This window comes from Urocampus carinirostris, chromosome 19 (genome assembly GCF_059441175.1).
Source record: "Urocampus carinirostris isolate Australia breed hairy pipefish chromosome 19, RoL_Ucar_1.0, whole genome shotgun sequence".
In the NCBI taxonomy this organism is placed as follows: domain Eukaryota; kingdom Metazoa; phylum Chordata; class Actinopteri; order Syngnathiformes; family Syngnathidae; genus Urocampus; species Urocampus carinirostris.
This window is the reverse complement of record NC_142367.1, coordinates 6424230-6440527: the sequence shown is the minus strand read 5'-3', so window position 1 is coordinate 6440527 and position 16298 is coordinate 6424230. Positions and strand designations below refer to the sequence as shown.

Genomic DNA, 16298 nt, shown 5'->3' with positions numbered 1-16298 from the left:
TGGATATTAAAAACATCCTACGTTCAATTTTTTTTATTCTACTCAGCTTCTTTTATTGTATTACACATTTAAATTATCTTTAAATACATAAGATATTTCACTTCCTTTCAAATAGACAAAAATACTGTAAAATTTGTAAAAGTCTTATACTTAAATTTGTTTTGGTTTTGTCTTGAGCATTGTACAACTATGCTATGTATCCTCAAACAATTTTGTTTAAAATACTTGAGATAATAATAATATGTACATAATAATTGTTTACCCCTTAGCCTTCCTGTAAAATTAGCCTGAAATCCCAATTCAAGACGTGCACAAAGTTGAATACTGTTGTTGAACTGTCTGGAGAATATACTGTAGATTGTTTTGGTCTCTTGAAAGGTAGTTTTGTTCCACACTAAAATAATCACTGAAAGTGCTACTAAAATTGAGTAATCTAAGTTGGTACACACAGAAACAGAAGGTTTTAAGTCTTGCCAAAAATGTTGCCATCACATTCCTGTAACATGGACATATCAGCTGGAAAACGGTGAGACAAAAGTTAAAAGCCTTACCTGGTACCTTGTCTAATTTGATCAAAATCTGAAAAACTAAACATTGTATTTCACACATTTTTCTTATAGAAGTTTTAAGCATTTCCAAAAGTGGCCATATGAAGACGTCCAGTTTACAGCAGTGAAACCTTTTTGAAGTGTTGAAAATGTTTGACTTTTATTTCCAGAAGTCAAGCAATGATTGTGCTCACTTGCGCGTAATAATGGTGTGTAAAAATGAATCACGAGTGGCGTTACGCATATTTGTTTTGGGACTGATTTTGAACACACAGTGTATATCTGAGAAACATTCTTTTCAGATTTCATTGGCTAATCAATGTGTCAATCAGCCTTTGGATCAGTCGCTATTGGCTAAAGATTCTTTAAGCCGAAGTAGGTCATGTCGTTTTTTTCTTTTTCGTTTTTCAAATTAGACCCTCACATATGCTAACCCAGGCTAAGGACCGCAAAAAAAAAGTTTGCTATTGACTGAGAGTGGTGTCAATCCAAATGTCAGGGGCCATATTCAAAATCATCTGACGGGTCTGTTGATCTTTAAAGGGGAATTATGCTGCTGCAGAACAAATGCACGATGAAAAGCTGCGAAGTAGCAAAACCAGGAGATGTGAACCACGATACAGCGAGGGAATAATGTATATCTGATTAATAAAATACTACCTGTTGTTTGTCTTGGGTAGGACATGCAGCTTTCTTTTCAAGCAAAACCAGAAACCAGCAGGCCAGCAGCAAGCTCTAAGCTTCCTTTGTGTGCCAGAAGTATTTCTTTACCCATGAACATCAGCCCCATGATGGCATCGGACACCAAAGACAAGAATGTGCATTCCAGGCGGAACTTTCCAGGCGAACTTGTTGAGCTTACCTGTTTCCGAGCCGTTTCACCTTCTTTGTCCAGCCGTGGCGGTTCACGCTGCTCAAAGGTGAGAGGCCAATGTAAACATCAGTTTTCCCGTGGATCCTTTAAAACTAACCTAATTTTCGAAAGTTTTAAAATGTGAACACATTTACAAGTTCTATATCTGTTTCAGATAAAAACATTTATAAATTGTCTTTTTTAAAAATTCAACTATTTCCTTTCATGGAAACATGGCGTGAGCACAGTAACAGAACTATCAAAGCGGTGATGTGGTTTTAGTCGGCCTTTCAGAGCAGACACATGTCTTGCGTCTAGCCACAATACACATGACAACTTTGGAGGGAGACATTTACTTTGCACCATGGGAAAGTATATGTATGTATGTGTGTGTGTTTGTGTTTGTGTGTGTGTGTGTGTGTGTGTGTGTTTTTGTATATATATATATATATATATATATATATATATATAAAACCACAGCAGCTGAGTAGTTGGCGCGTCTGCGGCACAGTTCTAAATTCATGGGATTAAATCCAGCTACCAGCTTTACTGTGCAGAGTTAGCATGTTCTCCCACATTAAAAAAAACATGCATGTCAGGTTAATTGGTCGGTCCAAATTGTCCCTAAGTGTGAATGAGCAAGTGAGTTGTCTGTCACTGTGTGCTGGTAACCAGTTTAGGATGTCTCCTGCCCACTGCCCGATGATAGCTGTGATGGGCTCCAGCACTGCTGCGACCCTACTGAGGATAAGCGTTGCAGATAATGGATTAATGGGTAAAAAAATATACAGTAAACCTCGGATAAGTCGGATCCAGATGGACCGGTCATTTTCATCCGACTTATCCGAGGATCCGACTTATCCGAGGTCGCAAAATTTCGAACTAAGAAGAAATTTAACTCTTAGAAAAGTGCATACTTGTATATGTAAAATGAAATACCAAGCAATGATATCTTGTAACATGAACGTGATTTATTATCAAAAAAGTTCTTAAAATGAACATGAACATGGTTGATATGAACTATGGTTAATAATACACTGTATATGAACTGGTTATGTAATTTTATCCGTACGATTCATCGTCCGTTAGATTCGTAAGTCTGTTAGGTTCGGACCGCAAGGAATTCCAAAGAAATTCACACAAATTCAATTTGAATGCTAGCACTACTGTAATAAGAAACAATGGGATTATGATTACGAGGCTTTGTTCTATGACCGCGTGCTGTGATTGAGAGTGCTATCATTCAACACTGAGGAGGAGTTTGATGAATAGCCTCTGCCAATCACGGAACGCCACGTCACATCAAGAAATCTTCCCGGAAAATCTGGGAGGGGTGAAAATCTTCCCGGAAAATCTGTGAGGAGTGAAAATCTTCCCGGAAAATTCCATCGCTTACTGCCACTGGAGGCTGAAATTTAGAGCATTTGGGAGATGTCCTAGGCGACCTGATACCGATCCGACTTATCAGAGGCGAAAACCATTAAAAAGGGTCAATTGTACGGAAAAATCCATCCGACTTAGGCGAGGATCCGACTTATAAAATCCGACTTATGCGAGGTGTAATACTACAGAAAAGCCTAGAGAACAAACGTTCCACGCAATTTGTCCGACTTATCCGAGAATCCGACTTATGCGAGTCCGACTTATCCGAGGTTTACTGTATGTATAAAAAATGTGTGTGTGTGTGTGTTGTTTTGTTTTAATTCTGTTTTTGTTTGTTAGTTTTTTCGTGTGTTTTTTGTCGACTTGGACCTAAATTGGATTTTAAAATGCATTAAAAGATTTAAAAAGTCTTGAATTTAACTTGGGCAGCACGGCAGCGCAGTGGTTGGGGCATGTGTGGCACAGTTCTGAGATCATGTGATCGAACCTCCTGTGTGGAGTTTGCATGTTCTCCCCGTGCTTACGTGGGTTTCCTCTGAGCACCCCGGTTTCCTCCCACATTCCAAAAACATGCATTTCAGGTTAACTGGCCGGTCTAAATTGTCCATAGGTGTGAATGAGTGAGCAAATTGTCTGTCCCTGTGTGCCCTGCGACTGGCTGGCAACCAGTTCAGGGTGTCCCCTGCCCACTGCCCGAAGATAGCTGAAATGGGCTCCAGCACCCCCGCGACCCTACTGAGTATAAGCAGATCAGATCATGGATGGATGGATGAATTTAACTTAAGCTGTAGGGACCCTGCAGCAAATATGTCCTGTATAGAGAATAATGCAAGCCAGCGTAAATGCAATTGTGGACACAACATTTAATTCAGTATGTATGTCAGGATCGATACATCTTAATAGACGTATGTTTTTGCTTCACCCAAGGAGCATCTGAGTGGTGAGGACAGATCGTGTGTGGCGTCCAAGTCCACCCTTAATGACCTGTTGGACACGCTTAAACTGCTGGAGGAGGAACCAGAGCGCCTTTCTGAGCCCAAAAGTTACAATAAAGACAAATACACTTGGTTTGATCAGGTGAGAGGCTAACATGATGTAATCAATGTGAGACTATTGATCAGGGCTGAGTGAAATTTCCAATTATTATGAATGCATCACGATTCTGACATGAAATAATCTAAATCAATTCATTAATGTCTTAATTTTGATTATTGAAATACTGTAAAATTCGGACTAAAAGCCGCGACTTTTTCCCAAGGTCATGCGGCTAATTTATGCATTTATTTCTGACTGCTGCCAGGGATGCCTGATCAGTAAAGGTAAAGAGTAAGAAAGGTAGAATATATGCGTCGAAAGTCAAGTTTAATTTAACTTAGTGCTTTGTGCATGAATAAAACTAGCATGAACAGACCCTCATCACTGAAAAGGTACCATATATTATTAACTCTTTATGTTTATCGTCTTTCTTTGTAAATATCTCATGTTTCAATGTGGGCACACTTGGCTTATAATCAGACGCGGCCTATGTATGTACTAAACGGTTTTTCCTTTGAGAATGTAGTGTGCCCGCTTTGAGACTGGGAGGTCGCTGGTTCGCGCCTCGACTGAGACATACCTAATTGGTATAATGGCGGCGCCCTCTGGCTGCGGCTGCATCGACTCGCTACAACGGGTCAGGTGTATCGACATTTCGTTCTGTGTACATTGTTACAAAGAATGACAATACAAAGGAAATTATTATTATTATTATTATTATTATTATTATTATTGGTTGCGGCTTATAATCAGGTGCGCTCTTAAGTCCAAATTTGCGGATGTCAGTTAATTTTTGCCATTTTTACTAACTTTTGAAGGCCTAGATATCTAAAGAAAGCTTCAACCCTCATCTTTCATTAAAAAGGGGGTTTCTCGTAAGCAACAGTTGAACATTGTTGAACAAGTTTCTTAAATATATTTGTTCCCAAGGGAAGTTCTTTTTTTTGGTTAAGTCATATTTCTCTTTATAGCCTTTAATCACAAAGGTTCTCAAAGGGCTGCACAGATCACAGAATACTGCAAAGTACAGACTATTATTACACCAGTGAAAGGATGCATTTTCATGCAGAGAAGCACTTCTGTGCTTTTTTATTTTTTATTTTTTATTTTTTTACACTTGTGACACCCCCAATATGTAAACAATGCTTTCCATAAACACAAGGGCACTTTGTTTGCAAAATAATATTCTATTGCAAGAACACTAAAATTGTGCATGTGCGATCCACGAACTTTTCTATAAATATTTTAGCGCAATCACTGGATCACTGCTGGGATGAATAAAGTATCTATGTATCTAAAACGAGGAAGTTGGAGCTCCTCAATGTTTGGACAAAGATCTGATCAAAGCCATTCCTGCCGTCTAGTGGTGATTTATCATACAGACGTCATGTTTGATTCCTGATCAGCAGCTCCTTAGCATTTGGACAATTTGTTAAAATAAAACAAAAATTATTGTTTTGGCACTTAGGGACGATGCTTCTGAAAATGTACTGATTTAGTTAATCAGGTGCGCTTTTTAGTCTGGAATTTACAATAACTAAAAAGTTGATGTGGGTGTATGGTTTTAAACTCTGAAACGCTGATGTCCTCCCTGAAGGACAACGATGCAGACTCTCTGACTGCTGACAACCTGGAACGTCACGTCCAGCTCAGCCTGCCGCCGCCTCCGCCGGCCACTGATGGAGCAGTGCTTCTATCTGCAGCCAAGCTTCAGAGTATCATGACTTTCTTGGACGAGATGGAAAAATCAGAGCAGGAACGTCCACGTTCCACCACATCGCACAGAGATGTCAGTCACGCTAAGGCTGCATATACAATACCATCCTGGCCTTTTAAGAACTCTGTGCTGTGTTATCAGGTGGCGTTTTTGGAGGAAGAGTCGGCCGCCTTAGACCCGGCTTCGGCCACTGCCGCACAGGTGTCTGGATCCATCATGAAGATCAAGATGCAGCTGGAGGAGAAGAAGCGAGTAATCGAAATGCTTCAGAATGCCCTGGTGAGGACACAGCAACAGCCTGTTGGCTCACGACACTATAGATTGTTTTTGTTTCGCATTCACTCATCCCCATGACCTTGTTCTCCTTGTTATCAGGCACAGCAGAGGGAGCTGACAGTGCAGCATGTGAAGGAAACAGAGAAGGAGCTGAGCCGAAACCTTCAGCTGCAGAGGGACCAGTATGAAGCCACTGTACAGAGACATCTCGCCTTCATAGACCAGGTAATAATCAGTCTTTTGATACCAGTTTTATTCAGATATTAGTACTCAGGATGGTTGATGTACCAGTATCTGATGTCTTGGGGGTGCAGTGTACCATAGACCAGTTTAATGTCTGACAATATTATCACAGCCTGGCCTAATAATAACATTTGTGATAACAATAACATTAACCCTAAATCCACAGTGCAATCACTAGACTACTTGGGATGTAGATAAAGTTGTAAAAGGCATTCAGTTTTATCTCATTATCACCATAGTCTCTCTATCATCCTGTGGTTTGTTTAGGTATTGATTACAAAGTGAAAGACAAGGATAAAAACTTTTTGGAGTTTTTTTTCAGCTTCCTCCAACATGCGAACCTATGATTAATTCCTCTTCTATTCTCTCGCGACGGCTGCTCGGTTTCCATGTTCTCCCGTGTTGCGTAGAACCAAGACACCACGGTGGACGAAAACAAGGAAGCATATATATATATATATATATATATATATATATATTCATTTTCTTGCAGATGAGAGGCAATTTTATGTGCTAATGGTATTGGTAATTGGTGTTTGTATCGACTCAAAACTTGGGTATTAAAATCGTTCTTAAAAAAATGTGGTATCGAACGTCCTTAGCATAATGATGCCAGTTAAATTGGTTTCTACATTGGCGTTAATGATTTTTTTTCCGTCCGTCCTCAGCTCATTGGAGACAAAAAAGCTCTGAGCGAGCGCTGTGAGGGTGTCATCGCCGAGCTCAAGATGGTGGACCACAAATATACCAAAAAAATCTCGCAGATGCAAGAGCAACATGAAATGGTGACAACCGCCTCGCCTCCCCGCCCCCTCATGGGAAACCTTCTCTGCATTTATCTGTAACTTTTGTAGTCACACACCCAAACATAACTAAAAACTTTTACTAGCTGTAAAACTGTTGCTTACATTTTTACATCAAACTAAGTTGAGAAAGTATCCCATTCAGTGTTTCCCATATGATTTTGTGAGACCCTAGTCGGTGGACAGTCTAAGGGGCTCTTGTCAATGTGACATTATTACCAGCCGTCTAATCACAGTTCAGGGGGGGGGACAAGCACTGCAAATACGTGGCACACATCCACACTGTGGTGCTGACGATTGTTTATCTCATTAGAAATCCCAAAATTATTTTGATTAACTTTACTATCATGTTTATTTAAAAGTACAGTAATGGCTAGTTTTTCTGGCAGGGGGAGGGGTGGGTGTGTGAGGAGGGTTATGTGTTCCAAAAAGCTCCTGTAATAGTCAAAACTCGCAAAGTAGAAACCTTCTCTATTTATTTTTTATTTTTTTATGTTGAAATACTATTATTGTTCTCTATTGTACATTAAAGCCAAAGACCAAACCCAATTTACAGGCTCAAGTCTTTGTTTAATAAATAAAAGTACTGTCCTGAATAAAAAATAAATGAATATATATATTTTAAATAACTTCTGAACTTTCAAATTATAATTTAAAAAATAATCTTTCTGCTTTATTGCCCAGCTCTACTAAGGACATGATCCACTTTACTTCAAATACTTATTGCAGCTGTATTACACAAATACATTGTTAAATAATCATGCATTGTGATTTCTGGATTTTTCTTTTTAGTTTATCTCTCTGACCCCTCCATGATTTCTAAGTGGGATAAATAGCAAAATAGTAGGGTGTTCAAATACTTATTTTCTTCACTGTTACTTGATAGATTCAATATTTAGGTGAATTATTTTATAAGTATGTCAAACATGACAAACCCCTCTCAAAATGTTTTGGGGGAAATTTCCATCGCACAGTTAAGCATGTCGCTTCAAGGGTATGGAATAAATGGGCAGAGTGTTTCACAATCTCCAACTTCTGTGCTTCTGGCTTTCTCCTTTGCTTTAACTGCCTCTTTCTCTTCCCCTTGATCTTCACCATCGCCGCCGTCGTTGAGGCCGCTTCTCCTTTCCCGTATCAGGTTTGGCAAATCCTGGGTCCACTGTGCGAGGTAAAGCTTCTGCTGGTCCTCCGATGTGGCCCTCTTCCACGCCGTCATCTTTTCCCTTTTTCCATTCACTCGTTTGTCTGTCCAGCCGGATGCTCGCTGTGCGTGTGAGTCCTAATCAACACCATTACATAATTTGGTTTGAGTCATTATTGTCACGCTGTTTCTCTTTTTCCTCGACACATTCTTCTTTGCAAGCATTTGACCTTTAAGAATAAACCAACCAACACTCCCATTCCTTCAACATTAATTCAGCTTTTTTTCTCCTTCATTCTGCTGCTGCTTTCTCTTTCTGTCGGGTACTTCTTGCTTCCCCCCCATTTCTCGTTCTCATTCCTCCACCACCATCTCCAACCCTCCTAATTTCTATTTCCTACCTTCCTTCCCTTACCTCCACCAACAGGAGATCAAGAAGTTAAAGGAGCTCATGAGTGTCACAGAAAAGATCAGGCGGGAGAAGTGGATTGATGAGAAGACCAAAAAGATCAAAGAGATCACAGTTAAAGGTAGTGTGTGTGATATTTTTGTTTTTCACTTCAAATGTAAATTTTTTTTCAGATAATTAAATCATTCGATGCCAGATGTTTCTCTCAAATGAGAATTGCCTGCTAATTTTTGCCATTTTAACTCATTTTTTAAGGCCTACAGGACATTTTGTTCTGTAGCTAAATTAGAAATATCTAATGAAAGCTTGAAGTCTCACCTCTAATTAGAAAAAAGTATGGTTATAGCGTTTACCCTTGTTTAGTAAACAACAGTGGAAAAATGCTAAGTTTCTTAAAAATACTGTTTTTTAAGAAAACTGAGAAAACGGCTTTTTGTGAAAGGATGCATTTAAAGCAGAATTTGTGATACCTCCAACATCTAAACAAAGCTTTCCATAAACACAAGGGCACTTCACTTGCAAATCGACTTTTAATTGCAAGAACATGAACAATGCATGAACCTAGCAAGACCTTTTTAGCGCCCGATTTTTCCGGTGACGTGATGATTTCGGTTACTGCCCTGACGATGACAAAGGAACTTTGTCATCCTTTCAAAAAAGAATAAAGCTTTGTACTTATCCATATTTTCCATTTTTTCACCACACTTCTTCACTAAGCCTACTTGCCGCATCGGCCGCCTACACACTTCAATTGCTGGATACAGGAAGCAAAACTAGGAAGTGGGGGCTAAACAATGTGTGGACAAAGTTCTGATCAAAGCCACTCATGCAATGTAAATGTGATTTTTAACAAAAACATTTTTTATATCGAAATCATTCCCAGACTGATTAGCAGTGCCTAAGCCTTTAGAATAGTTTTTTAAAAATTAAACAAAAAATATATATTTTTACGTTTTTGGCTTTGAGGGACAATGCTTCTGAAAACACATTTATACGTTATGGCACTGTATGAGTTAAAAAAATGACAAAAACATCGTACTTACTTTTTTCTGCAGAGGTCCGTGTTTTACCAGCTTATTTTCTTTCACCAGATATAGTTTCACCAAGGCCAGTGCCTATTTTCTGAAGAAAACTAAAGGAGGGATGAGAATGAAATTAGCATAGGCAGAATGTTAACCACAGATACCAGTATCATCTAAAGAATCTTCAAGGGGATTATTCTCCCGAATCATGGTATGTGGTGGTAAAGCTGAACATGCAAAAAATCCACATCATAATCAAAAAGGGTATAGGGCCTAACATGGAAGTATCCCCTTCCATCCCCCCACCCAACGAACTCCCCGAGGTTCCGGTAGCACCCAGGCATACCAATCCTAGCCCCGGCAGCAGCACCAGCCAGAGAGCCGGCCCTAGAGCACAAAACAACACCACCAGGACGACCATCCACACACAGCCCAGCGACGCAGCACGGGGGCCAGCCTCTCACCCCATTTAGCCCCATAATCCCAACCCCATTTTAGTTTTTTTGTAATATTTCTGTAGGGTTTTTGTTGGGTAGTCTTTCCACATCTGTTTTTTTGTAGTAAATGTGTTGTATTTTGTACTAATACTGTAGTTGTATTTTTGTAGTATTTCAATTGTATTTTTTCTGTAGTAATATTTTTGCAGTATATTATTTAGTATTTTTGTCATTATCCTGTAGTTGTATTTTTGTAGTATTTCTGTTGTAACATGTTTTCAGTAGTGTTTTTGTATTATAGTATTACTGTAGTCGCATCTTTCTAATGTTTTTTTTTATTTTCAGAATGAAAGGGATTAATTATATTTGGTGCTTGTTTTTAGGGGCTAAATTTGATATTTTGGTTTGTAGTAATTTTGTAGGATTTTTCTAGTGTTTCGGTAAAGGGATATTTGTTGTAGACGCACGAAGGGACAACAGGACAAAGTTGGCACCAAACAAAAACACATTTTCTATTAGTAGTATTTTATTTGCTATTCTATAAAATGTCATTTTATTTGGACCATTTTTGTTTGGTGGGCTAGATAAGAACGCCTGCTAGGCCGCGTGTAGCCAACAGGCCATGGTTTGCCCACCAATGATCTATGACCTACCTTTAAAGTCCCTCCATAAACGCTTCCCGCATCATCACCAAAACCCCCTCTCACCACCACATCAACTCTGTCTTTCAACAACTCCGCTGGCTCCAGCTCAAACAATCACATACAAAATCCTCTTGCAAACCTATAAGGCCATCCAAAACCTTGCCCCTCCCAACCTTTCCGACCTCCTACACCAGGGGTCTGGAACCCTTTTGACTCAAAGAGCCATAAAAGCAAAATATATTAATTTTATTTTGGGAAAAATCAACAAACATACCACTTTAAATTTGCCTCTTTCTTGCAATTACTCAAGATCGGTTAAACTCATTTTGACCCTTTTTTTTCATACATATTGGTTTCAAAACCAGATGCAAGCAGTTATTTTGTAAAAACGTCACAACATTCTGCAAACAGGGAGCCTGATGTGCTTACCTTTGGCGCAGACGGCGTAGGGCGAGAGATGGGAGGGAGTGCTTGCACTTTTTGCATAGCTCCACTCATCCCTCCCACTCACCCAATCAAAAAACTTTAAATTCTCTTCCGGTGTTTTGGTGTATTTACAGTTTGTTCTGTGGATTTCATCATAAGGTATCTGAACACTGAACACAGATTATATTGTGAGCTTTTATATAAAGGATTCTTTAGAGTTGTACACCCAAAACGAGTTTTTTAATTTATTTTTTGGTGTGACACCTTGACTAAATTGTAGTGAAAAACGTGCCCTATATATTATGCGAAGTACTGCTTTGTAATTCAGCTTTGGTTTGGCTTTGCGTGTATCTGAACAGGATTAATGGCTTAAATTTTGAACGAGATGGAGAAAATTTGCATGCAATCAAATTTGTCTCCGGGCCACAGGTACTCATAGAAAGAGCCATATATGGCTCGCGAGCCATAGGTTCCCGACCCCTGTTCTACACATTGCACACTCTCATCCCGCGCCCTCAGATATTTCTCCTTCCATCTCACCGTACCTGCTGCCTGTCTTAACTCCGTGGGGAGTCGAGCTTTTAGCTGCTCTGCCCCCAACTCTGGAACTCATTACCACCTGACCTCTGGAATATCACCACCCTTTCTATTTTCAAACCCAGACTCATAAGCCACCATTTCAGACTGTACAATCCATCATCAACTGCCTCGCATAACACCTCCCCCCTTTTAACTGTAGTTCGTATTTATTTTTTGTCTTTATTTTCAATTTTATTTTTATCACAGTTTTGTATTCTTTGTACAGCAATCTTAGGTGTCCTGAAAGGTGCTTCAAAATAAAACATATATTTATCCTGTAAAAAATCATTTAGTAAAGAATTTGCACCGCAATAATATATTTCCTCTTCCATCTCCTCCTGGATAGGCTTGGAGCCCGAGATCCAGAAGCTGATCGCAAAGCACAAACAGGAGTTGAAAAAGTTGCGCACACTTCATGAGGCCGAGCTTCTACATGCAGAAGAACAGGGGGCAGAGCGCTGCATCCGGCAGTGCGAAGAACTGCGGCAACAGCTTGAGAGCGAGAAAGAGGAGCAGTGCCGAAAGGAGCGAGATTTGGCCCGTCGCAAGTTTGAGAAGCAGCTCCAAGATGAGGAGCTTTCCCTCCAGCAGTACAAGAAGCGCATCCACAAGGAGGTGGCTGAGGAGAAGGAGCGCCTGGCACAACTAGCAGCCAGGTAGGAGCCTAGCGTAGGAGTTTGGTTTAGCACAGTGCTTCTCAAATAGTCGGGGGCGGGAGGCTCCGTCAAGGGGGGTGCGGTGCGTTAAACCTCGCGGATTTTTTTTTGTAAACTGTCCTAGAATAAAGTGCAATTGTACCTTCACTACATTGGTGGGCAGTAGCTATCTCGTTTGCAGAGTGTATGCTTGTTGGTGAAGGGGTTTTGTATATACAGAACATCTGAGCTTTGCACGTAGCACTTAAGATGAGTATGACCTGTAGACACTAAGTTTATCAGACTTAGATGGGCGACATACTGAAAAAGAAGGATGAAGAGACAGACATAGAGAGACAGAAGTTAAGAGATCTTAGGAAAGTCTTCCTAAAGCCGAGACGAGAAAATACTATGACAAATTGCTTTGCGTCATTTTGAATACTGTGTCAAATGTGTTGGCAGCAGACAACATGAAGCGAAGCCAAATAAATTGTGGCAATACTTAAGATATTATGCTTGCAAAGAAATCACGCTGATTGGCTGTTCTGCAAAAACTTGCCGAACAATGGTATAGATTTGGCATGGATGGTGATGACTTGTTTCCACCAATTTAAAAGCAATCATTGTTTTGTCTCACCAATATTATGTGAGACTGGTTTTACTATGAGTTGGTCACCACCAATGCCAACTGAAACCTATGGCCCTGGGGCCGAATATTGCATTGTTGGCATCATATAATTGAGCAGGAGCCGAGAACTGCTATATCCTGCTTCGAAAAGCTGTCCATTGCAAAACGTCCTTGTTGTAGCCAATAATCATGTAAAAAAAAATTGAACTAATTGTTTTATATATTTTGTTTTAAATATTGTGCATTTGCGTTAAGGTTGGTGATCAGTTTGAATGCATTATTATTTATTGATTTTATGTAATTTTTCAGTATTATATGGTTTGGCAAGGTCAGTCATGTTTATAGGATTTTTTAATTTATTTTTATAATTTCAGGTGCACTGTTTCAGTTTAAGGTGGTCTCTGTAAATTCAAAATATTCTGCTTGCTGAGGCCATCATCTGGCTGAATTCATCATTGCACCCTCTGTCAAGCTGCATCTGTGGTGCGTCCACGCACTTGTCTTTTAGACGCGCTTGAATAAACGGCATTTTCCATCTATTTTGGGGTTTGGGTTGTCATTTGGATTGTATTTGAAACAGTCCTTTTTTTACTTTCACCATTTTCATCCTACAATTAAAGAAGACCTCGACCACACGGAAGAATTCACTCTACTTCCAATATGGACATTTATTATGAGCCATACAAAAAATGAAGGATTCCTTACCCAGTGGTAGATCGTAATGGAAAGAAACAGAAAATGTAAGCTTAATACTATCTTAATTTTACCTGACCTATATGGGGTAAATTTGTCTCAAAAACTTCACACCCCTATTGTTGGGATCCACAAATACATTTGTGATTTACTCAAGATCTCAAAATCATATGCCTTAATAAATGCACACGCACGGTTAAAAATCGCATACATGTAAATCGCAGATATATTGGGGATCTGCAAAACACATGATTCACATTGGATTTCTTCGTTCAATGGTACTGGAGGAATTGAAAAATTGGCATGGAAGGTCCTTTAAAAGTCATTGAATGTGGCCATGAAAATTATGTACAAATCCTGATAATGATACAGTGTTATGCAGACTGTGTACTCAAAATTGTTTTATAGAAAAAAAAAATATATTGTCGCTTGCACATGCGTGAAAGGTTCAACAACCTTCAATGTTCTCCTGTTTTTTGCAGGCAGCGCTCTGAGATGGAGGAGCTGCGTCGGCGTATGGAGGAGAACTCTAGTGTGGCCGGAAGGGTGTTCAGGGAGGAGTTGGAGAAAACCCGGGAGGAGCAAGAGAGAAGGCACCAGGTAGGTTAACATCTACTTAGCGAAAACCGCTCAGTGTCTGCTTCTTGTAGATGTTTTTATAAATATACTCAAAAACATAATTTCAAATTAATTTTATGACATTACCAGGTGGCATTATTGGTAACGGAGAAAATTCTGAAACAATAAAAAAAAAAATCCCTCAAAGTACCGTTTTTATTTGTGTAAAACGCACTTTCACGAATAAAGAACTCAAAGTTCGGGTCCGTGTTATGCACGATGTTAGATATACTAACCGTAATTGAGCAACGATTGACCAGTCAAAAATATTGTAAAAACACTATGCAACTGTAATCTAACCCAGGATCTCAGCCATGAGAGCGCTAAATCCTAACCACTAGAACACCAGTGATGTAGAGAACATACAAAAAGGCATTCAATTTTATCTCATTATCAGACTATTTTTATTCATGGTACCAGAATGTTAGAGAATGGAGAAAGACAAAGAATCGTCCCAACAAGCACAGCGAGGGGAAAAACTGTGGTGTATCTGATGATGAATCCCACTTTGAAGGATATTTTTTTTAAAAAAGACATGGTGCAATTTATGTTGGTATTTTGTTAGTTCATTCTGTCAATAAATGTTATTGCTTTTAAATTAATTTTAATAATTTTTTTACTCATAATCGCAAGAATTCAACAATGCTTGTAACTTAGAATTGTTCTGAGCTGATAAAAATTGAAACAAATTTTTTTAACCATTTTTAATTAAAAAAAATTTGGTGTGCATGGTATACACGAAAAGATAAGGTATGTATAATTTTATTCATTCACATGTTTATATGTTTATTAATATTATTTATTCTGTTATTTTTCTATTACGGTTGTTTGGTTCTTCAGATACTTTCTATCTCTACACCAATTATTACATTTATATTACAGGCGCTTTGGCGCCGTCTCTTGTTACATTATCATATTTTCTTAGCATCAAGAGTTGTCAAAATAGTTTCTATTTGTTAGGGTTTTCAAACTTCTGGCCCAATTGCAGCCCGCAGAATGATAGTTTGAGGCCCCTGCCTTAATATCAAGTTTAAAGCATTATTATTGTATTATTGTATTATTAAGCGCCTCCTGTTGGTAAAAAAAAAAAAAACATTCATCAATAAAAACATCCAACCATCCATCCATTATTTGCACCGCTTATCCTCAGTAGGGTTGCGGGGGGTTGGAGCCCATCCCAGCTATCTTCGGGCAGTGGGCAGGCGACACCCTGAACTGGTTGCCAGCCAGTCGCAGGGCACACAGGGACAGACAACTCACCCGCTCATTCACACCTAGGGACAATTTGGACCGGCCGATTAACCTAAAATGCATGTTTTTGCAATGTGGGAGGAAACCGGAGTGCCCGGAGGAAACCCACGTAAGCACGGGGAGAACATGCAAACTCCATAGAGGAAGTTCGATCTCATGACCTCAGAACTATGCACGCGCTAACCACTGCGCCGCCTTGCTGCCCCTCAATAAAAACAATATTTATTTAAAAAAATAAGTAGATATGTGAACTATGATACAAACTTGCATGTTTTGAAATATATGCAGCTCAAGAAATTTGCATTCATTTCACTTAACATGAAGTTCACCTGACATAATTGTCCCCCATCTTGCTGCTACGGGTACTCGAGAAAAACAATGAACCTCACGAAAGGCTGGTCAGAAAAAAAAGAAGAAAAAGTATGCGATTTGGCCACTTTAAATCTTCGTAGTTTGTATTCTACCACCTTGTTTTTTAGCACTTGTTTTCTGTTACACCACACAATACAGCGGCATCTAGTGGTCAAGTAATACACATTGTCGCATTAATGTAAGTGTTGTCCTCGCATATTTATGCTTTCATATATTGCTGATTGATTGATTACATTTTATTTTCATTATATTTGTTAATTTAAAAAATTGTATCTTATTCTGTGTAGCATTTTTAAAAGTATATTTGAGAACAGTGGAAAGGTTTTTCTCATATGTTTTCTTGTGGAACACTCGAGTCGGCTCAACCTTCCCAGTCCCTGGCTCCTGCGGCCCCCAAGTAAAGTTTAGGAAGTTTAAGGCCTAGGCTACACGTGGTTTCAATTAAAATGGCATTCGAAGTTAAACATCAGAAGACCGTTGACGTGTATTTGATATGACACCAAGCTAAACCACCAAAGGAGGATTGTGACCACAGGAGACATTTTATTGAAAACTGCAACACTACTGTACAATGCATTCAGACCA

At 39.2% G+C, this 16298-nt stretch overlaps 1 protein-coding gene across 2 annotated transcripts in view; it reads left to right on the top strand.

Moving 5' to 3' along the window:
* Positions 1–16298, top strand: part of cep131 (centrosomal protein 131) — a 49976-nt gene that overhangs the window by 19084 nt on the left and 14594 nt on the right. The window contains exons 13-22 of one of the 2 annotated variants that reach the window (XM_088323101.1): positions 1229–1468; positions 3712–3861; positions 5417–5608; positions 5678–5815; positions 5912–6037; positions 6724–6840; positions 7997–8026; positions 8427–8529; positions 11863–12172; positions 13955–14072. In XM_088323101.1, the coding sequence (XP_088179227.1) occupies positions 1229–1468; positions 3712–3861; positions 5417–5608; positions 5678–5815; positions 5912–6037; positions 6724–6840; positions 7997–8026; positions 8427–8529; positions 11863–12172; positions 13955–14072 (1524 nt within the window). The remainder of the gene's footprint in view (positions 1–1228; positions 1469–3711; positions 3862–5416; positions 5609–5677; positions 5816–5911; positions 6038–6723; positions 6841–7996; positions 8027–8426; positions 8530–11862; positions 12173–13954; positions 14073–16298) is intronic. The other variant, XM_088323102.1, reaches the window with a different exon arrangement.